General features: G+C 38.5%; 2 protein-coding genes across 7 annotated transcripts in view; one reads left to right on the top strand and one right to left on the bottom strand.

Annotated features, from left to right (window-relative positions):
- ARHGAP15 (Rho GTPase activating protein 15) overlaps positions 1-23,156 on the bottom strand; it is a 344,865-nt gene that overhangs the window by 10,297 nt on the left and 311,412 nt on the right. For 5 of the 6 annotated variants that reach the window (XM_062637715.1, XM_062637716.1, XM_062637714.1 and 2 more), the window contains one exon: positions 14,258-14,363. The exons of the other annotated variant lie outside the window; for it this stretch is intronic. In XM_062637715.1, the coding sequence (XP_062493699.1) occupies positions 14,258-14,363 (106 nt within the window). The remainder of the gene's footprint in view (positions 1-14,257; positions 14,364-23,156) is intronic. 6 annotated transcript variants of the gene reach the window in all.
- The window catches only part of GTDC1 (glycosyltransferase like domain containing 1), a 311,001-nt gene that overhangs the window by 286,714 nt on the left and 1,131 nt on the right, over positions 1-23,156 (top strand). The gene's annotated exons all lie outside the window — the stretch shown is intronic.

Below are 23,156 nucleotides of genomic sequence, written 5' to 3'. Positions count from 1 at the left end.
AGGTGGATTAATGTTATTAACAGCATTGTTTTCTGAAGGGGACACCAAGGCTTTGACATACTTAGTGATGGACAAACAGAAGGTACATGGCAAAAAAAAAAAAAGCCACCAGTTTCATTGGTAACAGAGCTGATTTTTGTCTTAATGAAAGAAATCACCCTCCTACAGCACACCCAAAGCAGAGTGTATATGGTAAGCATGCAGGTGACCCTATGATCCTTATTCACAGATGCATACAAATTGCATTCTTGGGCTCAGGATTAATGTAAGAAAAATAAGATGATGAGTCTCAGTATTATAATATAATCCTTCTTCTCCCAGTAAACTGAGTGCATCTGCCAGCCACTGTGATGGTCTTTCTTTTGGTAATCTCTACCTGTCTCTCAAAAGAGCTGCTCAGGTGAAAGGGTGTCAGTACTGGCACTGAAACTCAGTGATGTTACAGCTTTCTGAAATAGCTTCTTACAATCTGTACCCCACTGTGTTTAAGTAGTCTAGTTCCACCATGGCCCACAAGATGATATACGATGAGAACTTCAGCAGTTGCAGCAGGGTGATTCTTATTGCACATCCTAGATATACTGCACTAGCACGGTTTTATACCCTTGGCTCCCAGAAGTGCTGTCTGCATTGCTATGTCAGGAAAACACTGAGTTCGACAGCAGTCTGTGCTCAGAAAATGTACTTTGGAAGCCCCAGGTCAGCAGTTATTTTAACTTTCACTTCATCACACCCTTTGCAGCATTTCTCTCGACAGTGAGTGAAATTTTGATTATTGTTAAAGTCACTGAGAAGAACTCCCAGTGACTTGGAGCAAGAATAGAGTCAGAATTTCATCTCATATAAGCTTTTCTCATTTTGGATGATATCTACTTTTACTAAGTGGAATTACTACTTTTGACTATGTTCGATCTATACCCTCTTGCAGCTTTCAATTATAGCCCTTTTGTGCTACCATAATCCAGTTGACAGCAAATAACTCAGCCCTGGATATGACAGATTTACTTTCTGATTTAAAACCAAAAAGCGGCAATTGGCTGGAATTTCAACCTGGTGTGCTGAACTATAGATGACCTGCTCAGAAATGCATCTTTGCTGGTGAAGTCTAGAATTTCTCATGAAAAACTTAGTTTCACTAACAACATGTAGTTTTTAGGTCCAGCATCATGAATAAATTGTTCAGTAATCGTAAATACACTTACAATGGAGACAAACAGTAATTTTTGATGTTGAAACCAGAGAATGAAGCAAAGAATTCCACGTCAGAGAAAGAACTTTCACCAAAGTTTTCCTTTTCTGTGAGCTCCTAAATCATAACTTCATAGCATCGTTTAGGTTGGAAAAGACCTTTAAGATCATGAAGTCCAGTCATTACAATTACTTCATAATTTTATTCTTTTTTAAATTATGAAATCCTTTTCAATAATGGCCTATTAATTTTCACCAGTATAAAAATCTCATTTCTATATTATCACCATCTTGTTTAAAATGAAAGTCGTTTTGTAGTGGCCTGTCCAACAGAGATAATTTCATATGGGGTCTGACCTCAGCCGGGATTCCTACTCTTTCAGGTTCAGTTCTGAACTCTCCACAAGCTACTTTTGCAATGTGTATGCACTGCATTTGTATCATATTTGAAAGATGCTTTAACATGCCTCCCAGCATCACGATTGTTTCAGCCCTGATACTGAACATGAGAAGGATGAATGTATCTCTTAAATGCACTAGTGAGTATGTGCCATGAGTCTTTGATTTCTTTAAACTTATTTACATTTTACTTACCCTTGAGCAGTGAATTTACTATGTCAGCATTGTCTTTTCTACTTACACTTTGTCTGTCTTGTCCACTTACCTTAGCTTGATGTTTATTTTTTATGCACGTGTATAGTCCATTGCACTAAATGCATGAACTGCCTGAAGTGGAGGATTTTCCATATATTGCCTTTCTAAGATAAACCCTTTATAATACTGCAAGTTCTGAAATATTTCTTAGCTTTGAACTAGTTTTGAATTTTCTCATTTCCTCCTTTTTAAGTCAAACACCCATTCACACACGTCCACTGATCCCAGATGACTGTGGTCTAGCTGCCTTGGACACTTTACAAAAGTCTTTATTCTCTATACAGACAGTCCTATCTCTCCCAGGAGTTGGTTTTATTTTGTCTTTGAAACTTCAAGTGACCAGACTTGCCAATATCTACTTTTTGTCTGACCCTGATTGAAATACACAGTTAGAAAAATTGGTGAGAAAACATGCACAAGTCTTTTCGACCCCCTAACCAATGGTTTGACAGCCATTGAAGGATTTAGGAAGAACAGATATAATCTTGCTGTTGGCATCAAGGCATATTCATCAGTCTTGGGACAGCTCATTCAGTAAGCAGCTTCAAGGACATCCAATCATTCAGTCATAGCTGAACTGAGTAAAATGCTTCAATGCATCTAACTGAGTTACAGAGAAACATTTTTGACAGCGCCTACCTGCCAAATGGGCCTGTCCTTATATATTCTTGCTTATTGATGTTATGTAGGAGGAGTAATTGGAGATAGTTCTTGAAGATGAAGCTTAAATGCTTTGCATATGATTTTTTGTGTTGCCTAGAACTCCTGCAGGCCGCTGACACTGTGCTGTCTGTCTCTCAGACTAAATTCAGGACACCTTTTTTTTGTTGGTGCTGCATTTGTCTTCCCATACAGCAGAAAATATCTAACCTCAAGTAAAGGGCTGTAAATGAATTTGCAAGCAGAGAAAGTGCCTCTTTAGGAAGCAAATATTGTGGTTTCAGAATGCAAAGCTGTATAAATGTAATTTCATATGAAAAGTAATGAAAACCAGTTAGCATGTAACTCAGAAAGGTTAAGCATTCCTCACCATAATGGTCAGGTGAGTTTCAAAATATATTGATCAAGGTTTGAAATCTGCCCTGAGATAGAAATCTCGGGGCTGACACTGAGTCCATAGCAGCTGCAATGACTTTCATGGGGTAGATGCTCTGAAAGAACGTAAAATTCATTCATTTGATGACAGTTTTATAGACAGTTATCCAGATATGGAAACATCTGGATTGTCCTAGGAGGTGGTCTTAAGTTGCCTGCTACTACTGCTGCCACAGTTCCACTGAAAACCCTGTCTGGGCTGTAAGTTTGAATACAGACAAACTGATGTTCACAGTAAACTTTACTTACTGGAAAGCTTCCATGTGCTATAGTGTTGTCCCATATGCTGTACACTACTGGGGTCTTCAAGATTGTTCATAGTGTTTGGTGAAGGCCTGGACTTGATAATGTAGATGGCAATTATATGGGAAGTGGGAACAGTTTCAAGGCATATGAAGTGCTATACTGAAGTAGTTTGGTGAGGCTGAGTCTAATGCTGGCACAGAGAACATGGTGCAAAAAGTTTGCACTTTGTCCATGAAAGTACTAGGAGAGCTACGGGAGAGGAATTGGTAGGATCTGTAAAAAATACAGAACTTTTCTGAATTCCCTTTTCTTGTCTCATCTCTACGGGAAGGGGTTTTCTTTTGGAAGACCATAGCAAAGCTCTGGAGAGGAAGTAGCAGGTATGTGGGGCTAAGATGGGATCAGAAACCCTCATCTTAGAGGTGGTAACTGGTTTCATCTTGTGGATCAGAGGAGGAGGCAAATTGTTGTACACTTGGCTGGAGTTAGCCACTACACAGATTTATGATTTTACATTGCACTATAATGTGTAATGTACAAAAAGGTAAATATTTTCCATTCAGCAACATCTTGCTGCTTTTTCATCTAAGTCTATAATTTTAATTATAAAGTGAACGTAACCTGTACCAAATTATGATTTTGTTAACATATTGAATGAGGACAAGAAAAATAAATACCAGATTTTATACTGTACAGGCACATGAAGGTATAGTAAAAAAAAAATCTGGTTTCCTTGACCACATTGTCATAATATGCATATATAACTGCTTATTGAATCCAGGCTGTGTAGACACCAGAAAGAACACTGGCTCCATACCATCACAATGCATGCCCACAACAAAGAGGAGGAAAGAACAGGCTCTTTCGTTGTATGCTTCTAAGTATTACCAACATAAGGGCTAAAAACATTACCTCTGTCTGAAGTGTATCTATATATCCATGCATAAGTTATTAACTGGGCTCCCTGAGCACAGTTGCTGAAAATATTAATATATTCAAATTATATTCTAGCTACTACAAAAACAGTAGATCAGACAAATGTATTCAAATCTCTTCAGACAAAAGAAGTCATGTTATTTATAAAGATACCCCCCTTATTGGAACACAAACCATCGTATATAATATATGAGAATGCAAGATGATCCTTAGATGTCAAAATGTGGTTTAAAGTTTGAATGTAATCATAAAACAGTGACTCTAATCCTTGCCATAAACAAATTGTCACTGGTATTATGTAACTGAGACTATTCACAAAGTATAAAGGATGGAAAAAATAAAAGGTGGGTGCCAAACACTACGGGCCAAATCCAACGGTTGTGCCAAATTGCACTAGCAGACTGGAAATTATAAACGCAGCATGGAATTCAGATTTGCACTCTGCTCTTGAGCTGCTCCTAGAGCTTAGATTAGAGTGAGATAAAGCTTAGGGTTTTTTAGTTTCTTAGTTTAGACTGTAAGGCAGGAAAGCAGCAACAAGTGACTTCTGCAGCCCTGCTGCTCACTCTTTCTGGGAGATGGGAAAGTGGGATAAAAGTTCCTTAATTGCTGCAAGACCCATTTTTGTACAGGGTAGCTTTCTAGGATCCAAACAGACAGTCAGATTGCACCGGCAAGGCACCATGAAAAAAGAAGCACTGCTCTCAAATCTGGAGGTCCTGAACTTTTCATGTTAGTCAGGGGTTAGAGTACAGCCTCATTGGGCTGACCCTGCTCTTTGCTTAGATGCCTTAGGAAAGCTAGCAGAATGGGTTAATGACAGAAGTCCATACATTAAGGCAGGAGGCCTGTTCTCTGAGCAGTAACTAATAATTCATAAATATTTTCCTTCAGTCCACCCTTTAAGAGTAATGTATATCTACTAATATTCACACTGCACATATTAGTAGATATGCAACTGATGGTTGCAGCTGATGGTTGTGTTAATGCCCTTTACAAGGGTCAACAACCAAGCCAGGTGGTTGCCCACCCCTTTACCCCCATGCAGTTCCTTTTAAAAGTAAAATGACATTTTTTTCACAGCCTGAAATAGTTGTTTAAGCAGAGATACTGGTTTAACTCATTATGAATTATTAGTGGAAAAGTGGGTCTCAGAAGTATGTTACATCTGAAATATTTTTCGTCACTTGAACATGTGCCGTCCAGAACTGGCCCTATTCTACAAGTCACTGGGAACAAACACTTCACACAGATGCTCCTAATTTGGTGTGGTTTGGAGTGTAATTTAGATCAAACGTATCCATGTAAATGAGTCATGGTTTCTTAATTAGGTGCCTCTAAAGAAAAAACTTGGACCACATCAGTAGGTGTGGGTGTGGTGCCCACTGTACTGAAATCTTTCCTATAGATGAAGTTGAGTTTTGTTCAGGCATACTGTAGGTTTTTCTTTCCCTCTCCGCCCCTCCTTTCTTTTTTTTTCTCCAAAGCACAATAATAAATCTGCAGATGGCATAGACATAAAGACGCTACTTCAGAGGAGCTGTCTAAAACACTGTCTCTTTGGCAAATGCCTTAAAGTAGGTCATTCTGCTGTGATTTAGGTTTATATTTCATTGCCAGCTTTTTGTTCCCATTACAAGTAGGGTGCATTCCACTCCACAGATTTTCTCTTCATTTTTTTTCAGATTGTTTTATATTTGCAAAAATTTGTAGATCTTCATCAGAAAATGGCCAATACCCTGTCAGAAGTACTAGTCATGCACTTGACCACGAAAAGAGATGTATGAAGGTGATAACCTGCAAATGTTGGAATGTAAAATACCATTCTCTGGAAAGAAAATATGTATTGATTTTCTCAACATGTGATTGAAATGATTGTTACATCTTTTGCAATGTGTAAAAAATTATTTGATCTAATGTCATTTCAGAAGCCTCACAGGGCAGGGCCATGTATTACCCTAGTTTTTCAGGTATCTGCTTTTTCTTTTTATGTATTTGTCACTGAAAAGCATGCATTTTATAGCTTAGAAAAATAAAAGAAAATCGTCATGGTCTGTTTTTCCATCAAAGTGCTGGGGGATTTACATGCCAAACTCCCACTAGCCTTAATGAATTACCTGCATAAATTCCTTTTCAATCAATAGTAGAATAGATCCTATTGTGTTATATTAATTATTTTGCACAGAACACTGACATTTGGCATTAAAGTCTTGTTTTGTTTTGTTTTGTTTTGAAGTTCCAATGAATATCTTTAGAAACTTCAAGCCTCTTTTTTATTTTACAGCCTTATTCTGAGAAAAATTATGTATCTTTAGCTAGAAAAATGAAAAACATTGCAAATTACCCTTTGATGACCTGGTCCTGGAAATTAGTGTGTTAAGGCCCAACACGAAATAGAGAGGAAAAAAAAAGAAAAAAAAAAGAGGGGAAGAGAAGGCATTTTGTAATGAATTGAGCATTCTTAATTTTCACCAACAAATACATTTCAGTTGAAAGGAACACTAACCCCAGGCAATATTAAGAGGTTACAAAATCACATAAATTAACTCTGCCAGTGATATTTTGCTAAGCTTATGCGAGTGCAAACCAGAAGCAGGATTCTCACGTGGTCTTGATTAACTGAAGAGTACTTAGCAGTAACCGACCTTCCTCGAGATGTGCTGGCCATATGCACACGTACGCCCACAGCCCCAACATGCACATAGAACAGCCTTCAAAGGCGTGGGGAGTTCGGGATGTGGGGGATTAGGAAGTAAGTGGCGAGTAGAAGTGAGAAGTGTTCACTGTGTCATCGTGGTCAAGTGCCTTACCCTCTCCATTCCTTGCTTTCTCCATCTATACAACTAGGATAATAAAACTTACTGACCTGAAAAGGCAGTTAGGAGATTTAATTAATTTTTGAAAAGCTTTTTTGAGATCATTTGATATTGAGTAATGTGGAATGAACAATAGGAGCTCTTTGAAACAGGGGCTCTATCTATCTGTATTTGTGTACTGCACATAACACAATGGTGCCATACAGCCACAGAGTCAACAGTGTCATAAATATTTAAATTAAAACTATGTTAATTATTTCTATCATTCTGTTATGTGCTGATACACCAGTTCAGTACATTTGTAAGCTTGGTAACATTGAAAAGTACCAAGTGTAATTATTTGCCTGACCGTCATGAAAACCACCGGTCATATTTTTAAATACGGTTGACAAGATAGGAAGTATATGGAAACAAGGGTAAAAAAAATGGTTTTAATTACTTGCTATTCTTCTCATGAAAAACACTAGGCAGTAAGGTATTTTTCAGGGAAGAGGTGAACTTCAGAAACTGTCTTACTCCACAAAAAAAGGACTAGGCATGACTGCAAAAACCTCAGTAGCAGGTCACCCTTGCCCCAAAGTGAATAAAATAAAAATGGATAAAGGTGGTTCTGGAAGACTTGATTTCTTTTTTTGCCTTTTATCCAAAATTTATTGTTACTCTGGTCCTGTGCACACTTGTGGCTGGCACACTTTTTTCTTGTGTCCACTAATTTGCAAGGGGATAGTTTAGTAGAGCAATGTGATGTGTACTTTGCAGAGAGAAAAGGAGTTTAATTCTTCTCCTTCCCCACAACGAGCCCTGGGAAGCTATGGTAAATGGGACAAGTGTTGGCATTGTTCCAGCTCCTTTCTAAAACTCTTCTGTAGCTGGAACAGAGAAAAGCACATGTGCAAGAGCATGTCTTGATATATATTTGCCACTCTCAAGCTAGGAAAGGATTAATTTATTTCATGTAAACCTTAAAATGCTAGTTAGGGTTGCCTGCGTCTTTTGTGTCCCTGGTCAGTCACTTACTCACTCTTCTGGTGCAAGAGGACACTTCTCCTCATATTTCTAGTAGCTTCTCCCAAAGCTTGTAGAATTAAGGCTAAATTTTTCTCCCTGCTGCTGTCAGTCCTGTGGCTGAAGAGCTGCTCATGAGTTGCCTGATTATAACCTAAGGTTTTGATTCAGGGAATGATTCCAATGAATGGTCTTTCTTGAGCCTTCAGTTAAGTAAGGGCTTCTGCACTTCTGCACATTCCTGAATCTGGGCATATATTTCTGAAGCAGAATTCAAATGCCCATCCCACGTTTTTGATTGTGGGTCTCCCACAGGTTCTCTAAGGTATCCAAAATAGAAATATCTGTCATAGTCTTTCAATTCTGGGGACTGTTTTTACTTTTCTTTTTCTTAATAAAAAGCTTGTACAGTTCTTAATGTAATCTGTTCTACTGTATGAAAAAAGGGTTTTCCTAAGCCTAGATTTAATATGTAAGCCTGCCTGAAACTGCTGATATGACACATAGTTTAGTAAGTGAAAATCACATATGTTTGCTACATCTTTCAACTACCAACTTTAAAAAAAAAAAAAGTTTTCAGAAACCCCCTGCTTATTGCTAGATGCCATACTTTAACTTTATTTTCTGATTTTCCCTCAGAATTCTGGGTACTGTTGCTGGACTTGTCATCACATTGTCATCGTGTCCTGGTGTGGTGGCTACTGTGGGCTCTGTCTATGTATGGCTTTTTTCTTTTTGCTTTTTTTTTCAATAGGTAGAAAGAAGTCTGTTTAGTCACATGTGGTTTCCAAAAGCCTGCACTCTTCAGACTGTAGCTGCTACATGTTGCAAGGTTTGAGGCTACATGTTGTGAATTGTGTCAGAGAATATATTAATATCAGTGGGTTTATCTTAGATAAAAAATTGTACTCTTGATGAGGAGCTTATTTCCAGTGAAATTGGTGGAAACGATTATTAGTAAGAATGAAGAATTCGGACAGGGGGGAGGTCAATCAGAAAGTTAATAATCATTCTCTCTCTGAAAGGGCAGAAAGCTTGGATGGCAACTGAAAATGTCTTGCTGTGCTATGTTCAGTATGGGAAAAATTGAGCAAAATAAATGGAGTCTCTTGGATTCAAAGGTGAATCAAAAGGAACTGGCTTCTGCCTAGACAAGGTAGCCAGATAGACCACAGTAACAGATCCACGTGATAAACCAAGAGGCAACTACAGAGCTCCCCAGACAACTTGCCTGAAGTGCCTGCCAAGGAGGCAGATGCTGCTGCTGGAAGGATATCTTCCACAGTTGGGCATCTGGGTTCAGTGCTTTCCACATAAGAGAGGGCTGGTAGCATCAGGCTGGCCCCTGCCTTCCCATTTAATTATTTCAACATCCATTTTATACTTTTGTAAATAACATGTATTATCCTGCCTTTGTGCAGGAAAATAAGAAGCAAGGAGAGGGGTTTTGTCTGTAATCTATCTCTTTGCAGGGATGTCTACATGGATGGGTAAAGACAGACTCAAGCTTGGCTGCCCTGTGCTCCAGCCTGGTCAGATGTGAGACAGCTTGGGTCTGGGAGTTGCAGAGCTGCTTTGCAGTGGCATGGAGCTCAACCTAATAAACAGAGCAGGCTGAGATTCATTAATTTAACATTAATAAGCACAGCTTATTAGTTCAGACACAGTATAATGCAGGCACAAAGCTTCTGGAGCAGAGCTGTGTCTGCCCCCTTCACCAGCTCAGAGCATGGTGTAGAGGACCCAGGCAGGATGTTCCTCTCCCTTACAGCATTTTGCATTAGGGAGGAAAGAGTATTTTGTGATCACTGGAGAAGTGTCTATGCAAACAAAAAAACCTTCCAGATATTTAGATTGTATTGCTGGCTTATGCCAAGTCTGTAAGTAATTTAAACTTCTTGTGCCTCAGTTTCCCAATTGGTGTGTAACAGCTACCTCAAGATGCTGCTGTGAGAGCAAGTTAGATCATAAAATAATGTGGGATCCTTAGCAAACAAAATGTTCCTTGTGCTTATCTTGGATTATAGTTCTGTGAGATTATAGTTCTGTGAGTAAATTACTGGATACAGATAATGATTTACCATATAAGGCTCTATTGTGCTAAGTTCATGTTTGTGCAGAAAGCCAATGCAAGGTTTCTGCATCATTTGTTGTCCTACATATGCCTGCAAAATAGGACCAGAAAAGTGTATCAGTTTTGTCTAATTAGCTCACTCTGTGGGTAAAATTCACTTGTAGATAAGCAACAGGAAAGAATAAAATCCTGTGGAATGGGAATGCCGTTTTCACTAATGGGGCATCAGTATACGTGCTATGTATAGCACACAAGTATTCTTGAAGTATGTTCAAGTAGAACAGGTTGGGTTTTGCAGCTCTTTATTTGGGGAAATCCCTACTCAGGTTGGGGTTTGTTGTTTAAAGTATATTTGTACAATTTAGTCGTCTTCAGGAAGTGTGAATAACCTAATGGTAGTTGTACTCAATTATTTTCAGTGTGAGTCCTAATAAAACAATTTCTTATGGTATTAGGCTTACAAAAGCTATATGATATTTTTGTTCAGCCCCATATTTTGTCTTTCCTACTTACGAGTAGAATAAATCTCATGCAAAGATGAACACGGGACATTTGTGGGGTGGGGATTTTTCCCGTCAAATAGAAAACCCATAAAAGAACGGGTACTGCAACCCCAGGCTTTGCTTTTAATTCCCTCCTGTGGGTTTCATACACTGTATTGTGACTTCAGGAAGCTTCATCTAAGAAAGATATACGGCACTAGTGTTAATCACAGCTGCCAGGCCTTCACAGACTCTCGCATTGGCTGCTTTGTCTGGGTTTCTAAAGGAAGAATCTTCTGAAGTGCATTTCATGTTGTTACTTGTACTTGATCTGGACATACTCCTACAGACTGGATTGCCACAGAATGAAACCATAGTATAGCCTCACTGCTGTCAGAGATTTAGGATAAGTGTAGCCTTTTGGGGAAAGGTTGGATTCTCATGCTGAGCTCCTGCATGTCACTGATACATGCTCTCATGTGTTGTACAGAAGTCACAGGCTTGAGCAGTCCCATGGTCCAGGTCTGCAAAGCCCTGTTCTCCTATCTGTCTGACAGGGAGGAAAGAAAAAGAGGTAGGAGAAAGAAGGGAAAACCATAGAAACAGCATAACTGCAGTCCTTCAGATTTCCCCATCAGAAACCCCTTAAAGCCCTGTAAAACACTAGTCAAGAACAGCAGAAAATACAGAAATTGCAGTAATATACCTCAAATAAAACCAGTTTACTTATTGTTTTTGACTAATTGGCAACTTTTGAACCTCCTGTGATTTACACTAAGAAAACCCTGTAATTGAAGGGGATAGCGAAAGGGGAAAGTCAGTGGTGAGGTTAGCACATTGTGCACATTGGGACCCCTCTTCTGAAAAGTATCCCTAAAAGTGATATAATTTTACATTTTGTAACCATTGGAAACTTATCTTTTTTCCTCAGTTGATTTAAACAAACACACATTGCCTATATTTACATAAAGCAAATATAATGTCATTACTAAAGTTGTATATATGCTTCTTTATTCTCATTTATGGAGCCATGAGTCCATTAAGACTAGCCCGTGTCTTTTGCATTGACCAGTTCAAGAGAACATACCACTTTTCATCTGTTATTTAGTGTTTTCTGTATCTATTCTACTGCTGCTCCCATATCAGTGGAATAAAGCTTGTGGAATTGCCCTATCTTTCCCTGGTTATATGTATATTTGGCAGAAAAGCCTGACCTTCAGAGAGATTCAGGCTATTGCTCCCATAAGGATCAGACCTGCAAATGGCTCAGATAATACATCTTCCCGCCTTCCATCACTCTCTGCTGTGTTATTTTATCAGTATACCTTTATCTTCACCATGCATTCTGCAGACACACCTAGGTAAGAACATGTGCTTATTTAGGTATTACTATATCTATAGAGTTGAAGTCAAGCCCAGTATTGTGTACATATGCATTCTGAAGTATTGAAGTATTGGTATTTTACTGTATGTATTTTTTTTGGGGGGGAGAAGGTCCGTCCCCCCCCTTTTTTTTTTTTAATCTCCAAAATGCACCAGTCATGGTCCGGTTTTAGCAGTTATTCTACACATATCCAGCAGGAAACAATTGCTGTCCCAAAAAGATTATATTCTGAAAAGCCAAGGCAGACAAAGAAAGTATTATCATCATTTTGTAAACAAGGAACCAAGGCACAGAGAGATTAAGTGATTTACCCAAGGTCACCCAGAACATCCGGTCAAAGCCAAGAACTGTAACCACGTCTCCTGAGTCTCAATCAAGTGATTAACTATGAGATCAAAGACTTATTGTGTATACCTGATATCCCTCCCCTAAGACACGGTAACAAAACTTTTGTCAGGTTAAGATCATTGCCATGTATGGTGCAGTAAATCTTGTATATGGCATATCTGTGCTGACAGCATGTACCAACTTCTTGCACTCGGGTTCTTCTCAGGAAATAATTTCCCTTATTATTCTTCCATTGACAGTAATAAGTTATCATACTTCTCTACATAACCTGCTGAAGAAAAGAAAGTGTGTGCATGGTACATCAGATGAATACATAGAAAACTGTTTTTCTGCCAGGCCAAACTCAGTCATTTTATGAACTGTTTGAAATCTTCCCATGCTTAATGAAATAGGGACATTCCCACAGCTATATGGACTTCATTTTGCAGTTTCAGCTGGGGTCTGCAGAACAAGATAAAGGAGCTGCACTTCTTACATGTATCTGCCAGAAGAATGTAGCAGAAATGGTCAGTATAAAGGCATCATTCATTATAAGCTCAGAGTAGTCTTTTATTTGGATTCTTTATTACTTGCTCACTGGGGTCATTACATTATTCCTGGGATGAAATGCTTCTCTGTGCCAAGGGCCTCTATGGGGCCCTGGATCCTACTTAGTCCTTTCAATTTTAAGGGTAGTTTGGCTGAAAAGTGACTGTACAAAATGGCACCCGTTAGTCCCAAGAGCAGGACAGCCACAAAGGGAGGATCTGGATTCTGCCCTTCATGTGCCCCTGTCTTGAGCTCTGCCATTTCTGCCCAGTCATTCTCCAAGTCAAACAGCTGCAAGTTGGTTTCAGAGCGAGCACATGGCCTATGTACATTTTTACTTTTAATGCCATGAAACATGAGAAGAAAAACCAAGTTGAACAAACACGAGATCCTGGGTTGAATTTTTGGGCTGACATCTCTTGCAGAAGAAGCTCAATGAATGCAAAAACCACAGAGAAATTATAAGGTGGAGCCTCATATTGTCATGTTTCTGCCTTTATGGTTTATCAGTAACATTAGGAGAGCAAAGATGAACCTTCAAATCTCTCCTCAGTGCTTCTTAGATCTTCTATGTTGTCACAAGATTTCTGGTGAGGTGCAAGAGCTTGTTATGTATTTTCTTGGGTGAGGTTATTTCTGTCATTGTGTGCCTCAGCACATCACAAGATCAGTAAAGAAGACTGAACAGCAGAGATCTCAGTGGTGAAAATATGGTGATCCAAAAGTCTGGAACTTGTTGCACTTTACCAACATAAGAAGGATGGGGACATGCTAGATCGAGTCCAGGGGAGGGTCACAAAGATGATCAGAGAGCTGGAGCACCTCTCCTATGGAGACAGGCTGAGAGAGTTGAGCTTGCTCAAGCCTGGAGAAGAGAAGGCTCAGGGGAGAAGTTAAAGCAACTTCAAGTGCCTAAAGGGGCTGACAAGAAACTGGGAGAAGGGCTTTTTATAGGGCAGGTATGGATAGGACAAGGGGGAATGGCATTAAACTGACAGAGGGGAGATTTAGATTAGATGTCAGGAAGAAGTTCTTTCCTGTGAGGGTGGTGAGGCACTGGCACAGGTTGCCCGGAGAAGCTGTGGCTGCCCCTTCCCTGGCAGTATTCAAGGCCAGGTTGGATGGGGGTTTGAGCAACCTGGTCTAGTGGAATTTATCCCTGCTTGTGGCAGGGTAGTTGGAACTAGATGATCTTTAAGATCCCTTCCAATCCAAAACATACTGTGAATAGATCTGTAGTATAGTAATCTCAACTTTTGACTTCATCAGAGGAAAGAGAACTGATCCGTTTTCTAGTAGAAGAAAAAAAATTGGCTTTTGCTTAGACATACTGATTTCTTGAGCAGGAATAGGATATTCATAGATACCATAACTCATGCTTACTTTTGCCAAAGCGCATAATTATCTTTGGTATTTTGGATGACATTTCCAGCAGGATTAGAACACCACACACTAATTCCTTTTAAAATTATTGATCTGTTAGTACTACAGTTCTACTTACTTCTTTAGATGTTCAAAAAGGATTTTCATTGTCTCATAGTTTGGTCTAGGGAGCTTTTTTACCAGGGTCCTTATTGATTTGATGCGAGTGGCGTTGTCCTGGATTTCTAAGGGAGAGGAAAGAGAAAATAACAACCTGTGTGTGATATGCGGATGTTATTTTGCCTAGTACTGCATCTGGTACCTTAATATGAAAAGCCATCATTAATATATGGTTAAATCCAAAATATGTCACACTTTATGTTACCTTAATAAAGAGAAAGCGTAATTTGCAAAAATTAAAAAGTCTTTTAATTTTAAGGAAGCAGTTTTTGATTCACAGAAATATATTCTTACATTTTTCATTTATTTTATTAGACTATTACACCATCATCTTAGGATAAAATGCCATCAAGTAGTCAGGGACCCACATGTTGATTGGAATTCCACATTGGAGCTAACATTTGTCCAATGGTGCAGCTTCTGTGATGGATGCACTTCCCAGGTAGTCATTGTTGTCCTTTTTTTCACATCAATCATATTCAAATTAGCTATATTTATGAATCTCTAACATGAACCCCATCAAGTCTGGAAGTATAAAATTATTTGTTATTAAGTTGTCCTTTTTGGTGATCTATTATTTTGAGAAGTTATTCCACTGTAACTCTTTTCTAATACTTGCAATATCTCACAATGTCTGCAAGATAAAAATTGTATTTCAAACTCATGATTAGTAATAAAGAATGTAGTACTAATGACTTTAATCTCTCTTTTGAGGTAAGTACCTTGCTATCCTTTTTGTTAGGATATATCTTCAAGTTTTAGCATGATACACAGTTTTGTGGAAAAGGCTTGAGTGATATGTTGCAACTAAAGTCATGTATAAGTGTGCTTTTCTTTAGGAACAGATTAGATAAGGTGCCAGTAGGTCTGACGTAGCGAAAACATCTTGCATGTTACATGCCCTAGATAACCTGAGAATACTTTTTTGATCTTATCATCTATGATTTAATTATCACCTATCATTCTTCGTATATGTTCCTTGTTAATATTCATATTACCCTTGCACTCAGAGATCTCAATCAGGATTGATTCCCAGTTGCAGTAGGTGCTGCGTAAGCATACATGGTGATTAGTGCCTTAATTCAAAGAATTCACCCCCAAAAAATTTTCAAGCAAAAGTTCCCTGCAATTGAACTAAACTTAAAAATTAAAGTTACTAATGAAATACTTATTCCTCAGCATGTATTCCTAATTCCTGTTGAGATTAATGTAACACACAGAGAGATATATACATATATCTGTATTTTTTATAACATAGAAAATTGTATAGATATGAAAGACAAGATCTCAAAGTAGTCAGTGCATAGATATTACTCTCCAGTAAAAAAAACTCCAAAGTTTAATATAGATTTATCCTATAGGAATTCATGCAATTGACAACAGTGATGATGAAGTTAAACACAAGTGAATCATAGAATCACCGAATGTTTTGGATTGGAAGGGACCTTAAAGGTCATCTAGTTCCAACTACCCTGCCACAAGCAGGGACACCTTCCACTAGACAGGTTGCTCAAACCCCCATCCAACCTGGTCTTGAACACTGCCAGGGAAGGGGCAGCCACAGCTTCTCCGGGCAACCTGTGCCAGTGCCTCATCACCCTCACAGGAAAGAACTTCTCCCTGACATCTAAATCTCCCCTCTGTCAGTTTAATGCCATTCCCCCTTGTCCTATCCATACCTGCCCTATAGAAAGCCCCTCTCCCAGTTTCTTGTCAGCCCCTTTAGGCACTTGAAGTTGCTTTAACTTCTCCCCTGAGCCTTCTCTTCTCCAGGCTTGAGCAAGCTCAACTCTCTCAGCCTGTCTCCATAGGAGAGGTGCTCCAGCCCTCTGATCATCTTTGTGACCCTCCTCTGGACTTGTTCTGGCATGTCCCCATCCTTCTTATAAATACACTTTTTGTGTATATTTTTCTTGTTCTGGTTTGACCTACACAGAAATTTAACTTCTGAACAGTACAATCTCCCCCAGTCTTGCAACTCAGTCAGCCATCCATTGTTTTCTACCACAAGCAGTTCTTGTTCTAATAAACAAGTTGTAATAGAACTGTTAATTTTTGCTCTATTGGCAATCCTTTCCAATGGAAATATGACTGAAGTTACAAATTAAAATTATATTAAATTTGCTGAACTGAATTTGTTGTAGGAAGAGGATACAAATTCTGTATTTGTGCTATTTGGTATGCACACATAGAATCATAGAATCTTTTAGGTTGGAAAAGACCTTTAAGCTCACGAAGTCCAACCATTAACCTTATACTGCTAAGTCCATCAGTAAACCATGTCCCTAAGCGTCACATCTACACATATTTTAAATACATCCAGGGACGGTGACTTCACTTTCCTGCGCAGCCTATTCCAATGCTTGACAACACTTTCAGTGAAGGATTTTTTTCCTAATATCCAATCTAAACCTCCCCTGGCACAACTTGAGGCTGTTTCCTCTTGTCCTATAGCTTGTTACCTGGAGAAGAGACTGACCCCCACTTTGCTACAACCTCCTTTCAGGTAGTTGTAGAGAGCAATAAGGTCTCCCTTGAGCATCCTTTTCTCCAGGATAAACAACCCCAGTCCCCTCAGCTGTTTCTCTTAAGATTTGTGCTCTAGACCCTCCACCAGTTTCATTGTCCTATGAAACACTAAGACATGTTATGATCTTACTAGATAAGTTATGTTCAGATTGACGCTACCCTGGCTATACAGCAACTTCTCAAATATAGTTTCCCAATTGGCTTTATTTTTAATTCTGTTTTCTCCTGAGAATTCAATGGACTTGAGCAGAACTGAAACACTGAGGTAGGGAGAGACTCAGTGGAAGAAAAGACTTCTGCAGCGTTTGTCCATTGCAGAATATTTGCAAGGAAATGCACAGTAAAACTTTATTGTGCTTTCTTGAAGGAAGTGTCTCTGCTCTGTGTTGATTAACACAGATACCAGCTTGGTAACCAAGGCTGCACTTCCTTATAAGGTGTATTTGTAAAAGAAGTAAACTAAAAAGAGAAGCATTCATTTACAAAGAAATTATTTATTAAGAGAATGGCAAAGGTAGAAAGCTTTGGTTTAGGACTTACTGTACCAAAGTAATCAGTACTAGTGTACTAGAGATATTTATGTAGGCACTAAAGCACAAGACTGTAGAAATTTTGCATAAAATTGTTTTGTGATTCAGTCTATTTGTTAATTATTAGTCTACTGTAAAAGAAGAAAAACCAGGCAACATGTGGTAACTTTAGTCAGCATTTCTGAACTGGGAATGATAAACACCTCTGCCAGGCTCTGGCATTTATCAGTACTGAGATATTATTACCACATAGAGTCACAGCATGGTTACTGTTATCATCAAAAAAAAAAAAAAAGAGCCAGCTAATCTTAATGGTTTGTAAAGCCGTTACCTGCACTGGTCTGACATTTATCATGATCATTTTACCACATGAGTCCTACATTGCAAAGGTATTTTATCTGGAAGGGACATCACTATGAATTATTATTTGCAGCTAGGTAGAAAATTGTATGTTGTAGATACCTTTTCTCATTATAAATCACAGTCACATTTCACCATTTCCCACACAAACTTGCTGAGCCCAGGCTTTTTGCCATAACACTTAGTCTCCTTCCCTTTTATAGTTCTTTGAAAATATTGGGTACTCTTTCATTAAAATGGTTGATATTGGTGTCTTTTTAAATGCTATATACATGCTTGATTTTTCTCTAGTAAAAAAGATTTTGTTTTTACACTTGAAAAGCTGAAGAGGATAAACTGTTCATATTTTTTTTTATTAAAGCTTACTCTTGCTTCAGTTTTTGTGGCTGGGCTTGTCTTTACTCTTGACCTTGTTGATGGAATACTTAACAGATCAGATGCAAGATCTTATGTTTCATTTGCAGTACCTATGTATTTGCTTTATTTCTGTAAAGCCTCAAGTTCCACTTTCCTAGAAATTTTTCCTTTTCAGATTCCTAAGTAGAAAGACTTTTCAATTTAAATATAAAATTTGGGATTTTCTCTTTACTATGCTCAAATGGAGGGAGGAAATAATCAAACATGATTTTGTATAAATAGCTGTGGAGAAGGTATCCCCTTCCTTGCACTGCATTATGAAAGCTAGGAGTACAGGGTGCAAAAGAAGGAAAACACACTGAACAGGTGCTAAATTCTCCATCTGAGTCTAGAAAATGAAGCAGACTCGTTTTCATAAATGAAACAATATTATTTTTCATTATATTTCTTTTTTTTTAAATTGTGAAAATTGGTGAAAATGAGGAGAAAAGATTCCCATTTTGGAAAGTTATACTCTTCTCCCTGTGAAGATTGAAGAAGGAAAAGAGTTATCATAATCACATATGTGAAATAAAGAATGAAAGGACAGTTAATATTTTTTGTATTTTGGGGAAAAATACAGAAGATATAGGTGATAATTTAGCAGATCAGGATGCTCAAGTGAATTACAGATGGTTTTCCATGTAATATTTTCATAGAACATATTTAGGATTTGGATTACTGTCTTTAAAAATAGGGCTGGCTCCCTTTAATGGAGCAAAACTATAGAGATGCTTTTTTGTTTATATTTAAATGAAGAATGCATTGAAAAAAGCCTGCTTCATATTATGTAAGCTCTTTTGCAAATGAGCTTTGGATAAACATTTGAGCACAGAAGAAAACATGATGTGTCTGTAACGTTAACAGTGGCTGGGTAAAAATGAATGAAGAAAGTAACCTTTAACACTCGTAGCCATAAAGAATACTTAAGCAAATCCCACTGAATCTTTCTTTTAATCATTAATTTTAAATGGACATAGATGTTTACAACAAGCCACTTTGTTCCAGAACAGGAAGTACAGGGTTTATCTCCAATAACTCACATGTGCTAGGAAGGGATGTATGTCTCTAACCTGACATGCATTCATTATTTTGTAAGGTACTGGAGTCTGACCCATGACCCTGCTCAGACCTGCTGCATTATTCATGTCTGACTTACTTTGTATAGTTTTACTATAGCACCCATTTCCCTTTACCAGGCATTTCAGTGGCTTGTACATGTTTAATGTTAAATGGCATTTATGGCTCACATTAATGTTTAATTTTATCACGCACGAGCCGTGGCTCTTTTTTATGCTTTTGAGCCTCAAAGCTGAAATGCTGAAAAAAACCTCAGTGATTTACATTTCTGCATAAAATATCAAATTATTGATCTGCCACCTAATCTGTGATTTGTTGTTGCTTCTTAGGCATGCTTTTCTCCAATTTTCTTACATGGCTCTTCTCACCTTGTTTTGGGGATTTTTTTGGATGAGATTTCTGCGGTTGTTAAAATGTCACACACTGTTGCTACAGCAAAATCTGTCTGCCAAGAGTTTTTCCAACAATTCACAACTGATTCAGCTGCTGAGGGAAAGGCAGGTTTTGTCTGGGCTTTTTTGGTTTGCTTATTTCATTTATTTTTATTTTTATTTTATCAGAACTGAGTGGTTTAGGTGGATTTTCGAGTGCTAATGAAATTGTGAGACTTATGGCACTAGCTACAGCCAGCCGTACTGTGGGCAGACGCTCTGTGAGCTTCCCCACTGTGCTGCTGTGCAAGCATCCCCGCTGTTATGTTTGCTATAGTTTTAACGTCTGTGAAAAATTCCTGATTCAACTAAATTATGTTCTGCCCTCTTATTTGTATAAATAAACACCCAACTTAGCCAATTCATCTTGCTCTTGCCTGTTTTAGAAGATTGCCCTGTCACACAATTCTTAGCCCCAGTCCTTGATAACTTTGGTGTTATCAGGGAATGAAAACTTGCTTAAAAGAGAGTGCTCTGCTGACTTAATTTTTTTCAGAGATGTCAACTGCCTAAAACTCTGCTTTAATTTGGTAAGTCTTTATATTCTGGAAGTCATGCTGACTGAAATACACAGATTTTTATGTATAAATAAATAGATAAGAATTTGTATCACTGATGATTTGATATCTTAATGTTACATTTTTTATGTATGAAACATAAAAGTCCCAATTTTAATCATTTTCAGTACACTGTGGCAATTGTCTCATGAAGATACACTGTAAAATATTTTTTTGTTTTAAAGAAAATGTATAAGTGTTCAAACTAACTAATGTTTGCTATAAGGAAAATGACCAATTTGAATTTATTTTGTTTTTTTATTCATGCCACAGAAATAGATGTTGCAAAAGAAAATGAGAATTGTGTGGAATCTCTCTATATGGGAAATTGATAAATTCATCCTATGTGATATAAAGTGGAGTTTGCAATGAATATTCATACAACTTTTGCAATCCATTTGCAAGACCCAAGACATGAGTTCACAACTCAGTCCCATTTAACAAAACCCCATGTGAAATTAATGGAAAAACCCAGCACTTACAAAAGTTAAACTTTAATGTATCAAACTCCAGGTGCCAGAGTTTGAGAGAAATAACCAATAATAGTAATTTTTTTACATATTTGATGGGACTGATTATGCAATGTGCAACTCTGAATGGCTTATAGCACATTGTAGCATAGTTCCATCCCATTGGCTACAGTAGGGTGCAGGCAGATGGATGACAGTGACAAGGAGAGAAGTGCTTTTGCTTAGCCGTGCGTTAAGATGCCATCCAGAAGCTCTGTGCACTGCAGACACTTCATTAGGATGCCAGGATAATGGTAAACTACCACTCAGAGTGACACCCCATTTCCTGCTTACTGAGCTCTCCAACCTCGGCAGATGTCAACAATCTCACAGTGCTACAGAGCAGACCTAACTTTCCAGGCACTTTGACTCCAATTTTTTTCCCTTAACAGTGCCATACATTACATGCAATATGTAACAGCAAGTACCAAACAGAAAACAAAATTTGCTGCCCTAATTATAACAAAGCAGCATCTGACTTAGGTACTGCATGCCCAGTGTACATACAACTGGTTAGGCGGCATAAAAGAGGAACGATCTTCATCAGACAATTTTGGGGGTTAATTAAAATTAGGACTTGATAGCCAATAGATAGTCTGATCCCAACTGAAATGGTTGTGCTTCACTGCTAACTTCTACCAAGTTGAATATGCTCAAATATGTTGAGCTCTTTCCTGGTATTTCATACACTGTTACAGCCTTGTGCAGTGTTTGCTGCACAGAAAGAGCAGACTTGAGCATCTGCATGTGTGATATTTTCTCTGCAAATGTACAACTCGAGGCTGTAACACACCTCCCCATCAGCAGTTAAAGCCAGCAGACAGACTGCGCTTCGAAGCTTGACCAGCACTCCTTTTCAGAGAAACACAAATAGCTGCTCACACTTTCAAAAATTGTCTTCAGTTACAGAAACAGTATCCATAAGCTGCAGCCATTGGTGCGTAATTATGTATGGCTTTGAGACTGGGAATCCTGCTTATGTACAACTTTCCCCCCCACATTTTTTGGCCAAAAAGGTGCCTTAGCAGGAGTGCTCTGCCCTCCCATAGTGGTGGCCTATTCATACTTATTTTTTGCTGCATGAAGTGGTGAAGGCATGGCAAGGCATCACTGCCAGCTCCTGAAATCCCTGCTCCCCTCTTCTTCACAGACTTTTCTTGCCCCCACTGCCTGGGCTGAGGATGGGCTTCCATTAGTATCCCTCTGGTTCTCACCCACGCTCTCCAGACTGCCATGTTGGTTGAGGACCAGGGGACAGACAGTGATTTGAGACAGAGAAAACCTGTGGCAGGGGCAAAGCATTTCTCAGATTTCACCTTACATGAAAATTAGGATGCTGAATAAGAACCGTCCTAGAACAATTGCAAAGTCAGGGCCATATCCTGTCGCACTTATTCAGCTCTTGTCTGTTTTCCTAGGGAAAATTCCCACCAAAGGTCTTATATGCACTCTGACTTTCCTCACTGCAAATGGTGCCCTTGGCATTGCTGTTGAAAGGTGGGATTAGGCCCCTTATCAGTGCTACAGGAGAGATCCCAGGAAAAGTGAAAACTGGAGATATGTTTTAGGTGGTTAAGCTGTAACCTTATATGTTTAAAAAGAGACTTTTCAAATATGCTGAAAATTTTTTTTTGTATTTATTTTGGTATTTTTGCTCTGTTCTGCCTAACTTTTACTATATTAAACTCCAGCAAAAGAAGGAAGCAAAGAAGTTCATTTCTCAGATGACCCACGTGAAAGGGTTAAAAGGATTTAATATTTTTAGTCATCAAAGAAAAACACACATTCTACTCTACTTTTTCTTCTTTTTTTTTTCCCTTTTAACATGAAAAAAAAAAAAAAGTAAACAGCATCCCCCCAAGGGAGATTTAGATTTGAAGACTGTTCATTATATCATTTGAATAAGACTAGACCTGGCCTTTTGACTTTGAACCACTACCAAATTTCAGGCTGTGAGGAAATTGTTCTACATTTCCTGACAAATTGAGTTAAGCAGACATTAAGTGGGCTTTAAGAAAACAAATGGCCATCTTTATCACAGGTGGACACTGATGGCTTAATGGGGCCTGGGCTGATTGTATCACTTCTAATGGCTTGACGGGAAGCATTAGGGTTTTTGCATAAAGAACTGGCATTGCGAACCCTGCTAACACAGACCTGTCAAGCGTTCTGTATCCCTTTGTGCATGGAAGCAGATGTTTGTATGTATACTATGAACTGGCATTAGAGCAAGCGACAGATGCCTGTATGAATGCCAGGTTTGTGAATTTTTACAGCAGGAGCATGTTCTGAGGAAGTGCAGCCCTGCCCTCTATCATAGGTAATTCCCAGTGGAACTTGCTAAATCCCAGCTATGTTTTCATTATTTGGTTTTCCTAGCAACTGGATGAATGTGTCTGTCCTGAAAATGCAAGAGATGAGAACACTACCAAATTCTTGCAAATTTGCAAGCACGAGGCTGGTTTG

This window comes from Pezoporus occidentalis, unplaced genomic scaffold (genome assembly GCF_034315485.1).
Source record: "Pezoporus occidentalis ecotype Australia unplaced genomic scaffold, CSIRO_AGI_Poc_V1 ctg54, whole genome shotgun sequence".
NCBI lineage: Eukaryota > Metazoa > Chordata > Aves > Psittaciformes > Psittacidae > Pezoporus > Pezoporus occidentalis.
This window is presented reverse-complemented; position numbering and strand designations above follow the sequence as displayed.